The 15,038-nt window shown below is 37.4% G+C and overlaps 8 protein-coding genes across 8 annotated transcripts; 3 read left to right on the top strand and 5 right to left on the bottom strand. All coding sequences in view use genetic code 12, as the record gives it.

The window, feature by feature from the left end:
- Nucleotides 1-21: 21 nt before the first annotated feature.
- DEHA2C07766g (DEHA2C07766p) lies at nucleotides 22-729 on the bottom strand (the record flags this gene model as incomplete). The annotated part of the gene is made up of 1 exon (XM_458018.1): nucleotides 22-729. The coding sequence occupies one exon, from the start codon at nucleotides 727-729 to the stop codon at nucleotides 22-24; it is 708 nt and encodes a 235-aa protein (XP_458018.2).
- A 156-nt stretch (nucleotides 730-885) lies between these two features.
- DEHA2C07744g (DEHA2C07744p) lies at nucleotides 886-2,478 on the top strand (the record flags this gene model as incomplete). The annotated part of the gene is made up of 1 exon (XM_458017.1): nucleotides 886-2,478. The coding sequence occupies one exon, from the start codon at nucleotides 886-888 to the stop codon at nucleotides 2,476-2,478; it is 1,593 nt and encodes a 530-aa protein (XP_458017.2).
- Nucleotides 2,479-2,669: 191 nt separating this feature from the next.
- On the top strand, nucleotides 2,670-5,924 carry DEHA2C07722g (DEHA2C07722p; the record flags this gene model as incomplete). The annotated part of the gene is made up of 1 exon (XM_458016.2): nucleotides 2,670-5,924. The coding sequence occupies one exon, from the start codon at nucleotides 2,670-2,672 to the stop codon at nucleotides 5,922-5,924; it is 3,255 nt and encodes a 1,084-aa protein (XP_458016.2).
- A 470-nt stretch (nucleotides 5,925-6,394) lies between these two features.
- On the bottom strand, nucleotides 6,395-6,571 carry DEHA2C07700g (DEHA2C07700p; the record flags this gene model as incomplete). The annotated part of the gene is made up of 1 exon (XM_002770138.1): nucleotides 6,395-6,571. One exon carries the CDS (start codon nucleotides 6,569-6,571, stop codon nucleotides 6,395-6,397), a length of 177 nt encoding a protein of 58 aa, XP_002770184.1.
- A 446-nt stretch (nucleotides 6,572-7,017) lies between these two features.
- Nucleotides 7,018-7,221, top strand: DEHA2C07678g (DEHA2C07678p; the record flags this gene model as incomplete). Its single annotated transcript, XM_458015.1, has 1 exon — nucleotides 7,018-7,221. One exon carries the CDS (start codon nucleotides 7,018-7,020, stop codon nucleotides 7,219-7,221), a length of 204 nt encoding a protein of 67 aa, XP_458015.1.
- Nucleotides 7,222-8,040: 819 nt separating this feature from the next.
- DEHA2C07656g (DEHA2C07656p) lies at nucleotides 8,041-9,537 on the bottom strand (the record flags this gene model as incomplete). Its single annotated transcript, XM_458014.1, has 1 exon — nucleotides 8,041-9,537. The coding sequence occupies one exon, from the start codon at nucleotides 9,535-9,537 to the stop codon at nucleotides 8,041-8,043; it is 1,497 nt and encodes a 498-aa protein (XP_458014.2).
- A 931-nt stretch (nucleotides 9,538-10,468) lies between these two features.
- On the bottom strand, nucleotides 10,469-12,481 carry DEHA2C07634g (DEHA2C07634p; the record flags this gene model as incomplete). Its single annotated transcript, XM_458013.1, has 1 exon — nucleotides 10,469-12,481. One exon carries the CDS (start codon nucleotides 12,479-12,481, stop codon nucleotides 10,469-10,471), a length of 2,013 nt encoding a protein of 670 aa, XP_458013.2.
- A 167-nt stretch (nucleotides 12,482-12,648) lies between these two features.
- DEHA2C07612g (DEHA2C07612p) lies at nucleotides 12,649-14,883 on the bottom strand (the record flags this gene model as incomplete). Its single annotated transcript, XM_458012.1, has 1 exon — nucleotides 12,649-14,883. One exon carries the CDS (start codon nucleotides 14,881-14,883, stop codon nucleotides 12,649-12,651), a length of 2,235 nt encoding a protein of 744 aa, XP_458012.2.
- Nucleotides 14,884-15,038: the final 155 nt, after the last annotated feature.

Here is a 15,038-nt window from a genome sequence, read left to right as displayed (position 1 = left end):
GCGTTTGACGTAACTTGTAATTTATGACTTCCAAATAAAATCATTCTCCACCTTATTTGCAATACATTTTCTTTGGTACGTATTATGAATCGACTCACATTCATCACCTGCTTTTCTAATAGCGAGAAGTAGTTGATCTTCTGAAAACTTACCATGCGATTCTAATAACAACAAGTTCGCTGCCTTACTGTCTTTAATCGAAAAACATATGACATGGTGTGACTCGGACACAATCAAGTCGTTCATATTAGGATTGAAAATATAATTCTCTTTCTTTGTATCCAATGGTATGCATATTGATGTCGACGAAAATGAATTATATAACGCTATATTAGCATCTATCAAGGCAAAATAACAACAATTTATAGCTGCATTAAGCTCAGTCAGAGTGAAATCTTTATTATGTTGATTGGAACCGTTATCGTTAATATTATTTTCTGTTATCAAAAATTGCACCACTATTTGAATTAATTGTCTTGGATATTTATACCTTATAATTATTGATTGTAAGATTGATCTCAACTTGTCTTCCAATGCCTTTTCTCTTGTAGTTGAGACGCCTAACGATGGCCTAACTATGATTTCTAAACTAGCCAAATTAGGTAACTCTTGTCTTATTTTTGGTTCTATAGGTCCTGTTACGGATGTTATTACTTTGGTTGTTCCTACAGACAACTCGGCTGACCCATCTACTCGACTAAGAACCGAAGTATTCACTTCAAAAGTCATATCTGTCTATTTTAATTGTGATAAATGGAATAACTCTGTATATATTTCATCTCATCTTGATGGGTACAATTTTAAGTACGAAAAAACATCATCGCATTCATTACACAAAGAATTCCATATAATGTAAACCAACTTTCTTATTTACATTAGATAAACATGGAAGATTACGAGAGAGAGTTACTAGCCGATTTGGGTAGTGATTTCAGTGATGAAGAGGAATCGGAAAATTTAAACGAAAATAATGTAGAACTGAATACATTGCAACCAATAGAACGTATTTCATCACAGTATACAGAGTTGAAGTTCGAGGATAAATTAAGACAGTTATTGAATGACGAATACAATTATAGTTTACAAGATAGATTAGACCAAGTTGATATTACCAATGTTAGTGACATAACCCAAATTTCTAAAATTTTCCCAATAATTCCAGAGTTGCAATCGCATATTGAGGTTTATTCCAGAGATGACAATTGTGACTATTTGGACTTACTATCATCAGTAAATAATGAGAATCAGAGTGAAGAATATTCATTTATATTGATGGTTAATGAATTGTCGCAGGTTATCAATCAGGAAATTTCACTAGTTCATTCATTCATCAAATTGCAATTCAAGGTGGTATTTTCAGAGCTTGAGACACTCGTATTAAATCCGGTAGATTATGCAAATATTATTCTTCTAATCAAACAAGACTTATCGAATATTAAAAGATATGAGTCGGAGCTTATGAGAATTGTATCTAATGAAAAGGTGCTTGTAATAATTATGTCCGCTATGCAACATGTTAAGGATCAATTTGTCTTAAACGACCAGGATTTTGAAATGATATCCAAAGCATGCCGTCTAGTTATCGACCTTAATAACGTTTTGAATCAGTTATCCGAGTTTATCTCATCAAAGTTATCAAAATTTGCACCTAACGTATCTGCAATAGTAGGTCCTATAACAACCTCTCAGCTTTTGATAGCTAGTGGTTCTCTTAGACAATTATCGTTAACAGCATCGTGTAATCTCCCGTCCTTGGGGGTAAGAGATTTGTCCTCCCAAAAAACTAACAAAAATGTACGCCAAACAGGGTATTTGTATCATTGTGAGTTAATAAAATATTTACCTCCTAGTATTATTAGGTCGGCAATGAGGGTTTTAAGTGGAAAAGTAATACTTGCTGCAAGAATTGACTTATCTCAATCTTGTCCATCGGGTTCACTTGGACAAAAATATTTGGAGGAGGTTACAAATAAAATTGAAAAACTATTAACCCCACCAGAAGCACAGGGAGATAAAGCATTACCGGCACCTACTGAACATAAATCCAAAAAGCGTGGTGGTAGGAGGTTTAGAAAGATGAAAGAGCGTTTCCAAATGTCTGAATTGCGTAAAGCTCAAAACAAAATGGAATTTGGTAAACAGGAAGAGTCTGTGACAGATAGTTTTGGAGAGGAAGTTGGATTAGGGATGAGTAGAGGAGGTGCTGGTAGACTAAATATTCAAGCCAATGCTAATACGAATGCAAAAATGTCTAAATCGTTGACCAATAGATTACAACTGCAAAAAGTATCAAACAATACGTTCAATGACGACTTTGACAGCATCCTATTGACCAACAATGCAAATAATTCTCCAACTATCGTCGATAATCATACACCAAATGGTTCGAATAAGAGTAAATGGTTTACAGGCATGGTCAAACGGAAAAGAGAGGAAGATTCGACAGAGCCATCAGACTCTAAAAAGTTAAAATTCTAGGACAAAAACTCTGTCAATCAATGGGATACCAACATTCTCTATTACATAGTACATAATATGATTACAACTGGGTTATAACGTATTATATATATCTTCTTCTAGCATAATAAATTTTTACACAAAGCCAATTTTTTTGACTCAAAAAAAAAAATTTCAGTGAGCTTGACATTAGAATTTGGTTCATCAACTGTATGCTATCTAGTAGATTGTTCATTAGAAGTATTGTTAGAAATAGTTTTTGTCGATATACACTTGACTCCAGTAGACTATATTCAATTAAGATGAGTGATAACAATAGTACGAAACCAACCATTGAGCCATCGGTTCAAGGTGAAGTTCCAGTCAAGAAACAAAAGACTGCCAAAGAATTAGAAAAAGAACGTAAGAAGGCCGAAAAATTAGCCAAATTCAACGCTAAGAAGGCCAAGCAAGTTGAAGATTCCAAGACTAAACCAGCTGAAGCTAAAAAGCCAAAGAAGGAAAAGAAGGTTGCGGAGGAAGTTCCTGAATTTAAAGATGAAACCAAGCCAGGTGAAAAGAAAGTATTAGTATCATTAGATAACCCAGCTTTCAAAGCTTATAGTCCAAAGAATGTTGAAAGCTCGTGGTACAGCTGGTGGGATAAGCAAGGTTTATTTCAACCAGAATTGACCGATTCGGGTGAAATTAAGCCTCAAGGTGCTTTTACTATCCCAGCACCACCACCAAATGTTACTGGTGCTTTGCACATTGGACATGCTTTAACTATTGCGATTCAAGACACTTTAATCAGATACTACAGAATGAAGGGTAAGACCACCTTGTTTTTACCAGGGTTCGATCATGCAGGTATTGCAACCCAATCTGTCGTCGAAAAACAAATTTGGGCTAATGAAAAGAAAACCAGACATGATTACGGTCGTGAAAAGTTCATTGAAAAAGTTTGGGAATGGAAAGAAGAATACCATGGTAGAATTAAAAACCAAGTGAAAAAATTAGGTGCGTCTTATGATTGGAGTAGAGAAGCATTCACTTTAAACCCGGACTTATCTGAATCCGTTACGGAAGCCTTTGTAAGATTACATGAAGATGGTACTATTTACAGAGCATCAAGATTAGTTAATTGGTCTGTGAAGTTGAACACTGCTATTTCTAATTTAGAAGTTGACAATAAAAATATTGGTGGGAAAACATTATTGTCTGTCCCAGGATATGAATCGAAAATTGAATTTGGTACTTTGACCTCATTCTCCTATCCAGTTGAAAATTCCGACGAAAAGATCACAGTCGCCACTACTAGACCTGAAACTATGTTTGGTGATACTGGTGTTGCAGTTCATCCAAATGATCCACGTTATAAACATTTACATGGTAAGTTTGTTCTTCATCCATTTTTGGATCGTAAAATACCTATTATCACTGATTCAGAAGCTGTCGATATGGAATTTGGTACTGGTGCTGTTAAGATCACTCCAGCTCATGACCAAAACGATTACAATACTGGTAAAAGAAACAATTTAGAATTTGTTAATATTTACACAGATGACGGTTTCTTGAATGAAAACTGTGGTGAAGAATGGAAGGGAATGAAGAGATTTGATGCCAGAGCTAAGGTTATTGAAGAATTGAAAGCCAAGGACTTGTTTGTTGACCAAAAGGATAATGAAATGACTATTCCTATTTGTTCTAGATCTGGTGATATTATTGAACCATTATTGAAACCACAATGGTGGGTAAACCAGAAAGATATGGCTGTTGAAGCCATCAAGGCTGTGAAGAGTGGTGAAATCACCATTACTCCTAAGACCTCAGAAGCTGAGTATTTCCACTGGTTAGAAAACATCCAAGATTGGTGTATCTCTCGTCAATTATGGTGGGGTCACAGATGCCCTGTTTACTTCGTTACCTTTGATGGTGCTGAAAACGATAGGTTGAACAATGATTACTGGATTGCTGGTAGATCTTATGAAGAAGCTCTTGAAAAGGCACAAAAGAAATTCCCAAACCAAACTTTTACCTTAGAACAAGATGAAGATGTCTTAGATACCTGGTTTTCGTCTGGTTTATGGCCATTCTCTACTCTTGGATGGCCAAATAAGACTAACGACATGGAATTATATAATCCTATGTCAATGTTAGAAACTGGTTGGGATATTTTATTCTTCTGGGTCAGTCGTATGATCTTATTGGGTCTTAAATTAACCGGTAAAGTCCCATTTAAGGAAGTTTTCTGTCATTCATTGGTTCGTGATGCCCAGGGACGTAAGATGTCCAAATCCTTAGGAAATGTTATTGATCCATTGGATGTTATCGCTGGTATTCCATTGCAAGGATTACATGATAAGTTAAAGACTGGTAACTTAGATCCAAAAGAATTGCAAAAGGCCACTGATGGACAAAAAGCATCTTATCCAAACGGTATTCCGGAATGTGGTACTGACGCGTTGAGATTTGCGTTATGTGCTTATAGTACTGGTGGTAGAGATATCAACTTGGATATTTTAAGAGTTGAAGGTTACCGTAAATTCTGTAACAAAATTTATCAGGCCACTAAATTCGTTTTAGGTAAATTAGGGGAAGATTACAAACCACCTGCTACTTCAGCTAAATCTGGTAATGAATCATTAGTTGAAAAATGGATTTTACACAAATTAACTACAACTGCAAAGAATTTGTCTGCTAGCTTGGAGAAGCGTGATTTCTTCGAATCTACTAATGCTATCTATAACTTTTGGTATGATTTATGTGATGTTTACATTGAAAATTCTAAGTCATTAATCCAAGATGGTACTCCAGAACAAAAGAAATCAGCCCAAGATACCTTATACAGTTGTATTGATAGTGCATTAAGAATGATCCATCCATTTATGCCATTCGTTACTGAAGAAATGTGGCAAAGATTGCCACGTAGAGAAGGCGAAAAGACTATCTCTATTGTCACCGCACCTTTCCCAGAATACGATACCGCATTTGATGATGCAAAGTCTTTGGAAGCCTACGAATTGATTTTGGAAATCACCAAAGGTGCTAGATCTTTGTTGTCGCAATACAATATTTTGAAGAATGGTCAAGTATATGTTGAGTCTTCAAATGAAAGCATCAACAATATTGCTTCTGAACAACAAGATTCTATTGTTTCTTTGATTAAGGGTGTTGAAAAGATTGATATTGTCAAGAAAGCAGAAGAGGTTCCTTCCGGTTGTGCTTTACAAGCTATCAACACCGAATGTACTGTACACGTGTTGGTTAAGGGTCAAATCAATTTGGATACTGAAATTTCTAAGGTCAACAAGAAATTGAATACCGTTTTGGAATTCCAATCTAAGATAAATGATTCCATCAGCAAATTCACTGATAAAACCAAACAAGAAGCTAAAGATGCTGCTTTCAAGAGAGCTGAAAACTACAAGGCAGAAATAGAGGGTTACGAGCAGACAATCGCTATCTTAGAAAAATTAAAGCTTTAGATGTAGATACTAACTTATTACGTACGTGAATGGAGGATTATAATAGTTTTACCTATCGATTTGTAGTTTTGTAGGCCTAACCAAGAGGATGGAGACCAACTCGTGGGTAATACAGCACTGAAAGATCAGATGGCCCGCTCCTAAGTAGGCCAGGTACAGCAGGAACATATACATTGCTGACTAAAAGGGTAAAGAGATAAAAGAGCAAAATCCCATTCATTGTGAAGTAATAATTATCGTTAATTTAAAATTGTGAATTGTATGGATCTAAGGCGACACTTTTGAAACATGGCTAAATATAGTTTTATATTACAAGTTAAATGAATTGAATATTACAATTGAAGCCGGATACTTGATTGATGTTATTGAGGCTGATGCCTATAATATTGACTGTTGCAGGCGCCATTTCCATACAGTATGACCATAATTACGCACACTAGATATTACCTGTTTGCGTAATACACTTAGTATTATAATGCTGGCTGTAAACAAGGCTTGGGACTAACATTGAAATATCTTCTCTTGGGTCGGTCTATTGCAAGCTGGTATACCGAATCACATTTTTGCTGTCTTCTATAATACTCAATACCCAAATATTGGATCAGAGTTATCTCACAAGGTCTCAATGCAGCGATCGATGAAAACATCGATACCGCACATATGCAAGAAAAGTACGTATGTAGTCGGGAAACCCCGTGAGGGTTTTAACTTCAAAGCCTGTTTAAGGTCTAGAAAACTGATTTATGAATATTATTAGGTATCTAAGATCAGTCATTATGAGCATATGTACGCTTGATGCTAACTTGTAGTCTATTCCGACGTGTATACATCTCAATAGAGTTATGTTCGTAATTAGACCGCAGACTTTAGAATAATCGCGTTCGCCCGGTATATTGAGAGAATTTTAATTGATGCACCGAACAATGAATTAATCTGAAATTGTGACATATTATGTAACTGGTATTTCAAGTAAATTACATCATAAATACGTGGTCACTATTCCGACAACGAACAAAACAATATAAATACTGCAATAATCACCAATTTTTAATTTTGATTTTTTAAATCGATATATACATACAAATATAATACAATGAACTTCAACGACATAGTTAACAAAGGTAAAGATTTAGTTGGTTCCAAGGGTGCTCAAGAAGCTTACAAGGAATTCAGCAGCACTGACGGTTCTTACACCGACAAGGCTAAGGCTGCTTACAGTGGTTACCAAAAGGGTGAAAAGTCTGGTTCTGAAGAAAAGTCTGACTCCAAGCAAGAAACTACTGAAGAAAAGAAATAATCAATTCAGTTTTAAAATTGAGGTCAATTGACTTTGGTATATATGTTAAGTATAACTTACGTATTAAATTGTAACATTTATTAATATAAGCTGAATTTTTCAGAAATCCCATGGACATTGTAGATTCCTTTATCTTTCAGATTTCCATCGCGAAAATTAAAAAACGCATGTGAACATTTTTGCTCATGAAGACATTTACTGTTTAATGTTGTAATGTATGAATAGGTACGAAAATTGTGATATACTCGTGTAGCATATGCTTTGACTGGTAAACTGGTATGATGCGTTGAGCTATTTTGGTTTTCTTGCGAAATAATTCTTTTTATACATTGATTGTCTTAATATGCTATGTCTAGATTAGTTGTTGTAAGTTGTACAATTGTCGACTATTATTATATACCCAATACAAACATTAGTCATTGAGTAGAATCCATTAAATGAATAATAAAACACCCAACGACTGTTTAATTTGGAATGTATTGAAATCGTAGAAATATGTTAAATATAAAGAATTGAAGCAAAACAATTCTGTCATCTCATTCATCAATATTAATTAAATAGTAAATTTTGTAAACATTGAACTTCAGAGAAATAAAATCAAACTAGAAGACATCTAATCATAAAAGATAAAGAACCAACTATGATAAGAATGTAAATGGACACTTAATTACAGATTGAAACGTTGCAAAATAAATAATAAGCTGTATCTGCATCTTTATCCAGTGTTATCAGAACGTCTTATCATAATTGTCATTTTGATAATTCCTCCATTTATTAACTTTATAATCTTTTAAACACTGATCTTATTACTATAGAAACTTAGCGTTCAAGGTTGTAGTATTTCATTTCGTTATTCTCCTTTATCAAATCCCTAATATACTTGGATGCCAATTCGATCGTGGTAGCTTTGGAAGGGATAGATACTTCATCATGATATGCCTGAGGAATCAAATTCGATAATTCTTGGACTGCCATATTCATTCTATTACGTCTACCCTGCTCTGCTAATTTATGTGATGCCTTCTTTGTTGTCGGCTTTTCTGATCTTGACTTCGTTCTCGTGAGCACAGGGGACGACTCACCGCTTCCTTGCAGACCCATTATCGGAGACGTCTCGCTCGAAGATGATGATTTAGGCGGTATGTTGTTATTCGCATACGTTGAACCGTTTCTAGTTTGACCGTTCAGTGTTGTGCGATGTACCATATCCACAGAACTATTATTCGATCCTTCTTGCTGTTGTTCTGCCAATACACTCATTGTGAATCCCATCATGGTTGCAGAAGCTGGTGCTTCGCCAGATACTGAATTATTAGGAATGTCAACCTTCTTACCCAGAGGTGGAAGCATGGGAGTAGATTCAGAACTATTTCGTTGCAGATCCACACCAGCTTCAGGTAACTTCTCAAACGGGGAGCTCGTCAGAGATTTGTGCGATGATCTAGGTTTGACTGAAGGCGAACGCTTTGAACGAGGGCCATTAGCGTGCAAGATAGGAGTACCATGTGGAGTTTTTCTTTTACTAGGTACACCATCTTCCGTAGGCGCATATACCGATGAAGACCTTCTCTTATCTGCCTGTTGCGCAGCTAAAGCCGGAGAAGTCAACGGTTCAAAAGATGCTTGTACTGGTGGGTTGTAGGGATAACTATTCGAATTTACTTGTTGTTCCCGTGGGGTGACGGCTGGCGATTCCAAGGGCGTGAAAACCGCATCAGGCCTGACGTGTTGGTTATGTGGCTGATGTGCATATGACTGAGTATCATCAGAATGCTTCTGGTATTTATGATATAAATGCTGGTTGTTGTATGATTTATCATTTTGCCCTGGAAGGACCGGTGACATGAACATCGTCGGGTTTTCTACCGATTTAGTCAGTCTTTTCACATTCGTAGCAAGCATATGAGGTGTGTTGTTGTTTAAGCTAGAAGCTGATGGCGGGTACGCCGTCGACTGCTGTTCGTACGAAATATCCTCTGGTAATACGAAATTCAAGTTATCAAGCCCAAACTCATATTTCCCAGGGCCACCATCAACACGCGTATTTTGTGCTCTGTTCAAACGACTACCATTTGAACTACCAGGTGTCCCATTCGACGCGGCTTCATACAAGTTGTGTTCGATTTGGTTTAGCAAATATTGATCTTGTTCTGTAAAATTAGGCGTTGTCTGATTCGTTGTCTGGTTCGATGCTTGTTGTGCACCATTAACACCATGTCCGCCAGCTGTATCATGTTCCAAATCGTGGAAATACGGACTTGTTTCGCCCTTCACTCCTGGTGAATAAACTGTGTTCGACCAATCTGTCGTTTCCATTATATGTTCTGCCTGTTATCAAATATGTACCTTTAACTGGCGCTGCCGATAACGAAATCACAGAAAATAATTCGCTTTTTTACGATTGGCGTAATAAATACCTCCAAACAAATTTCAATAATAAAAATAGAGTATGACAAAAATTTTACTTGACTTTAGTCCCAACGATTATTACCGTTTGCGTAACCTAACGTCTACCATATATCACCACTCCAAATACCGAATTATTGAACCTATTGATACAAGGGTCCCACGTGGTGATTGTTACCCGGACTTTTCTTCTGACATCATGTACAACCACGGCATAACATCAAACGACATGGCCCTGGCTTAGGGGTAATAGATCATATACAAGCACGTACATAAGCGATAACTTAAACGACAACATATAGCAAATTTAAACGCTGGTGCTGAAATCACGTCTTTAATACTAATTGAATAAATCAGTAAAAAAAGTCGTTCCCATATCAAAGAGGGGAACAATGCTGGTATGTATTGATGACTGGATGTTGGATCAAATATGCATGCGTAAATAAGATATGCGGTGTATGGATCTATGACATATATTAGGTTAAACGGACGGTCGTTAGATGTTGGCGACAAGCCCCGGTTGAGTTTCGATTGGTCGGTATTATATATCAGACTGTAACCTCGGGCTTCGGTTGGTATCATATACTACCATGAAGCCACCCACTAGACATCCACTGGGTGATTGGTGGACATGGTGGTGGGGTGCGACTGATACGCAATAGTGACAGGTCGATGCGCCTTTCTAAAGAAAGCGTGTTTCAGGATGTAAATCAACTATCGAAATACGCTGTATAGAATAATGCAGCAATATAGCCGTGCAACTTACAAATGTGAATAGATCGATAAATACTATTACGGACGAAATGATTTATTAATATATATTTACATAGGATGAGGTTTTTTACGCTTCGACGGGCACTGACGGCGGATCGCTGAGAATATCTGGTCTAGGAGACGATGAGGGAGACTTTATGACGGTATTGGATATGACTTTAGTTTTATTTATAGGTTCACCACGGACTAATTTTTCCATTTCGTCACGAGTCAAAGTCTCATACTCCAAGAGACCTTCTGCGAGTCTCTTCAACTCTGTCTGTCTTTGGCTCAAGAGCTTTCTAGTTCTGTCTTCACTGGAAATCAAATAGTCCCTGACTTCATTATCAGCCATGTCTCTTATCTTGGATGACCACGACTCCCAGTTATCACTGAGTCTAACAGGTCCAATATTGTCACTCATACCGTAGGATGTGACCATGGCACGAGCAACGCTGGTGGCGTTCGCCAAATCCGATGAACAACCACTGGTAACGTTTTCTGGCCCGTGGATCATTTCTTCGGCAATCTTTCCACCCATACACACGTCCAAACGAGCAAAGCATTCCTTCTTGGTCATATCAACCTTGTCCATTTCTGGTAATTGGAATGTTACTCCTAATGCTCTACCTCTAGGTAAAATTGTCGCCTTGTATAACGGTGTTGCGCCTTGCGAGAACATGGCCATGATGGCATGTCCTGCTTCGTGGTATGCAGTGTTCTTTCTAGCTTCTTCAGTGATGACCATTTTCTTCTTTGCTGCACCCATTAAGATTTTGTCTTTAGCCCATTCAAAATGATTCATATCAACTGCAGGAGCTGATAATTGGGATGCATGCACTGCAGCCTGATTGACTAAGTTCATCAACTCAGCCCCAGATAAACCTGGTGTTCCTCTTGCAATAATCGATGGATCGACGTTTTCGGCAGTTTCGACGTTTTCCATATGATTCTTCAAAATATCAATACGTCCTCTAACATCTGGTAACTCAACAATAACTTCTTTGTCGAATCTTCCAGGTCTAGTTAAGGCTTTGTCCAAGCTTTCTGGGAAATTAGTAGCACCAATGATTATGATTCCCAGAGTTTGTGAAAAACCATCTAGTTCAACTAACAATTGATTCAAAGTTTGCTTAGCATATGCTTGATCCTTAGGATTTCTCTTTCCTCCAATAGCGTCCAATTCATCAATAAAAATGATAGCTGGTGATTTTTCACGAGCTTGGCCGAATAATTCTCTAATTCTTTTAGCGCCAACACCAACGTATAATTCATCAAATTCAGATCCTGACATAAAGAAGAAGGGAACACCCGCTTCACCCGCAGTGGCTCTTGCAAGTAATGTCTTACCTGTACCTGGCGGACCAGTTAATAAGACACCTTTTGGCAATTTACCTCCCAATCCGGTGAATCTCGATGGGTCCTTCAAAAAGTCAACAATTTCTTCTAATTCGGCTCTAGCCTCGTCACATCCACAGACATCTTTAAATCTAACCGTGGATTGCGATACATCAACCGACTTGTCGGCCACTTCACTGTTCTTGAAAATGGTTCCATTTTCAACCAAATAATTGAACGCATTAGTTGCTCCATAAGTCAACAATGCTATTGGTATTAACCACTTCAACCATTTGGAAATGATCGTGATTACCGACTCGGAAACGACAACGTGAACTGGTTCATATCTAGAACCAAACCCATGAGGCAAAGGTCCTCCATTCAGAATCCCAGCACCAGATGTCATGAGACTCTTGGAAACTTGCTCCGCTTTGCCCTTTTTACCAATCTTATTCAAGGCATCAATGTAGATCGCTGTACATTCTGGAGAAGATGCTATACCCGGAGTTTCGTAACGTTGAACTATCAAATGTGGGTAGTTGTTGTTCATCAACGACTTATAGAATTCCCCTTGCGCTCCAGCATTATTTAAGTCATTATTTGCTATTTGTTCTTGATTTTGCAAAATGTTGGCGGTTGAGTTGGAAATTAGTCTGATATTTGTTGCTATCATAGGTCTAAATCCAATACTCGATGGCCTTGGCCATACACCGAAAGCATTTTTTCTGAATACTCTCGGTAATATCCTTGATATATTATACATTATTTGGTTATTTACAAATAATCTTATAATATTCAATTGTATGGATAATTAACGCCATTCTACGAGTTTCCACAAGGATTCGAAATTTTGGTAGTGGGTGATGACAAATTTTGAGATCACGTAACTTATTGCCAAATAATTTTGCATTCACTATACAATACAAAATACTATATACCAGTGATTGCCAAGTCATCGTGAGCCTCATTTGGCGCTATATCAAAACCATGCTCATTTGCTAAATGAAGTAAACAAATGAAGCAAAAACTTGTAGATAAATCCTTTTTCTCATCCGCTCCGTACAACTTACCAACAGAAGTAACTACGTCTCCGAAAGTTTTGGCATCTTCGGTAGGAGAACTGGACTCTTCCTTAAGTTTTAAATCATCTGTTGTTTTGGTGCCGTTTTTCGGCTTTAAGCTATTCCACAAATTATCCTTCAAAAGTTTAACATCAACTCTTTTTGCCATCCGGGAGAAATTGACGTATTCTGGTCGCACTTTTCTACCACCAGTAATCAATTGTGTTCCACCTGCCATTCCTCCTGTTTTGTCGGGATCGGACCCGCTTAAAATTGTGCCACCTTCCAAAGCATCATTGAAATCTATGCCTCCGAAATCGTCGTCGTTGCCAAAATCGTCAAGGTCTTCGAGTTCAGCTTGACGCATCGATGTGGACATTCTGTCGTTTTCTTGGTTCTGATGATATTGGTTGGCAAAGAAGTTTTCGTCGGTAAGCGGCTTTGAATGGTTTGGTGTAGACAGAATATCCTTCTTTGGGAAATATAAAATAGAAGTCTGAGGTTTCATAAATAAGTTCGTAAGTCTGACCGAATTATACTGGATATCTTCGGGAAGTCTATTAGCGTTTTCATTCGTTCTTCCGTCGGGTTTCCTTGTTGTTGATAATGAATTCTTAGGAGTCTCAAATAATTTATCTTCAATATCATCGTCGTCATCGTCGTCAAAAAAATTTATGATTATTGACTGCTTCTTCTTTTGTGCTTGTGATGGTTCTGATACATTAGTTTCCTTCTTGATAGTTGGATCTTCTACTCGTTTAGATTTTTTAATCGCTGCAACACGCCAATGTTCTGGCCCTCTCCAATTGGTTTTCATTCTTTCATCAAAATACGCCATAAGATCGACATCAAGGAGTTTGGCACTTGCGGCGGAGGTCATGACGTTCCCTGTATTACTCACGATCTGTTCTGATACGGTTTCATTAAATTCTTTATTTTGTTGTTCATTATTTTCATCATCAAAATTGCCCACATTTACATCACCAAAATCATCATCATCATAGTTAGGGAATTCAAGGTCCACTTCATCGCTAACTCTATTTCTATCAGCAAATTCGTCCTCGTTTTGTTCGTCGTGCAGAAACTTGTTGTTTACATCACTTAGTATAGTCTTGGCCTTATTGACATCTGCAAGTACCACGTCTAGCTGATCCAAGGATGGACATATGGTCAAATCATCTAACTCTTCAGGATCCTTGAAAATAAAATTTTGCAATGTAGAGATATCTGGTTCAATTTCATTTGTTTGTATCTTCTCCTTTGGCTTGGGACTTGATTCTGCAGATTCATCTTTGATAGGGTTGGATGTTGCATCAAATACAACCCTACCCGATGAATCGATATTTAACGTGTTCAATAATAAGCTTTTAGCCCCACCTTCATCAAATTCCGCCAACGCCTTTTTGAATAACGGATCAATAGCCAATTCCTGGTCTAATTTTCTAATTCTTATTGTTTCGAATGGTACCAAAGTAGATTCAAGAACCCTGTTTATTTTTCTCTTCCTTTTGGAGTCACCAACGCCCATTTGGGAGTCGTTTGCTTCCTCCGACTCACTGAGTTGATCATCGTTGCCTTCCCCGTTCTCGTTCGCTTCCTGGCCCTTTTTCGTGGCTAATCCACTTAACAACCGACCTGTTTCAGTGGCCGCAGACTCCACTCTACTCAGATAAATCTTGACACACCCATCCAAAGTTGCAGATGCCCTTTGGAAGTTGATGTTTTCTCCATCCTTTATAACATTCAAGTCATGAAAGTAATCAATCAAGGCGAATTGCCACGAATTTTTCGACGTAATCTTATTGTCGGTTGATAGTTTTATCCACTCTTCGAAATTGGACAAAATTGTATTCTTATTCTCGTCAAAATGAATGGCATTTTCTTCCGAAAATGACCCGTTTGCATCTTCACCTCTACCCACAAAAAGGTCCCCACGACTAACATGTCTATTATTTGAAGGTACTCGCTTTGATTTGGATAGAGTTCTTCCAGAGATGACCCTACCTTTATGTGAAAGATCGTGTAGAGAACTAACCCTACCAGAAGGCGTTCTGCCGTTTCCATTCTGTATCCCCCTTTTCTTGGGTAATACTTGAGAACTCATCTTTATTTACGTCTATAGGTATAGGTTGTTTAAGTCTATCATTACTAAATCGTTTGTTTATGTTTTAGCACTTAAACATAATCCTGCATCTAAAATAATTGTCACGTTGAAATTTGACAGATGCTTCTGTTAACTATTATACAGTAATATAAGTA

Source organism: Debaryomyces hansenii (genome assembly GCF_000006445.2).
Source record: "Debaryomyces hansenii CBS767 chromosome C complete sequence".
Taxonomy (NCBI): domain Eukaryota; kingdom Fungi; phylum Ascomycota; class Pichiomycetes; order Serinales; family Debaryomycetaceae; genus Debaryomyces; species Debaryomyces hansenii.
Note: the sequence above shows the minus strand (reverse complement) of the source record. Positions and strands in the feature narration are given on the sequence as shown.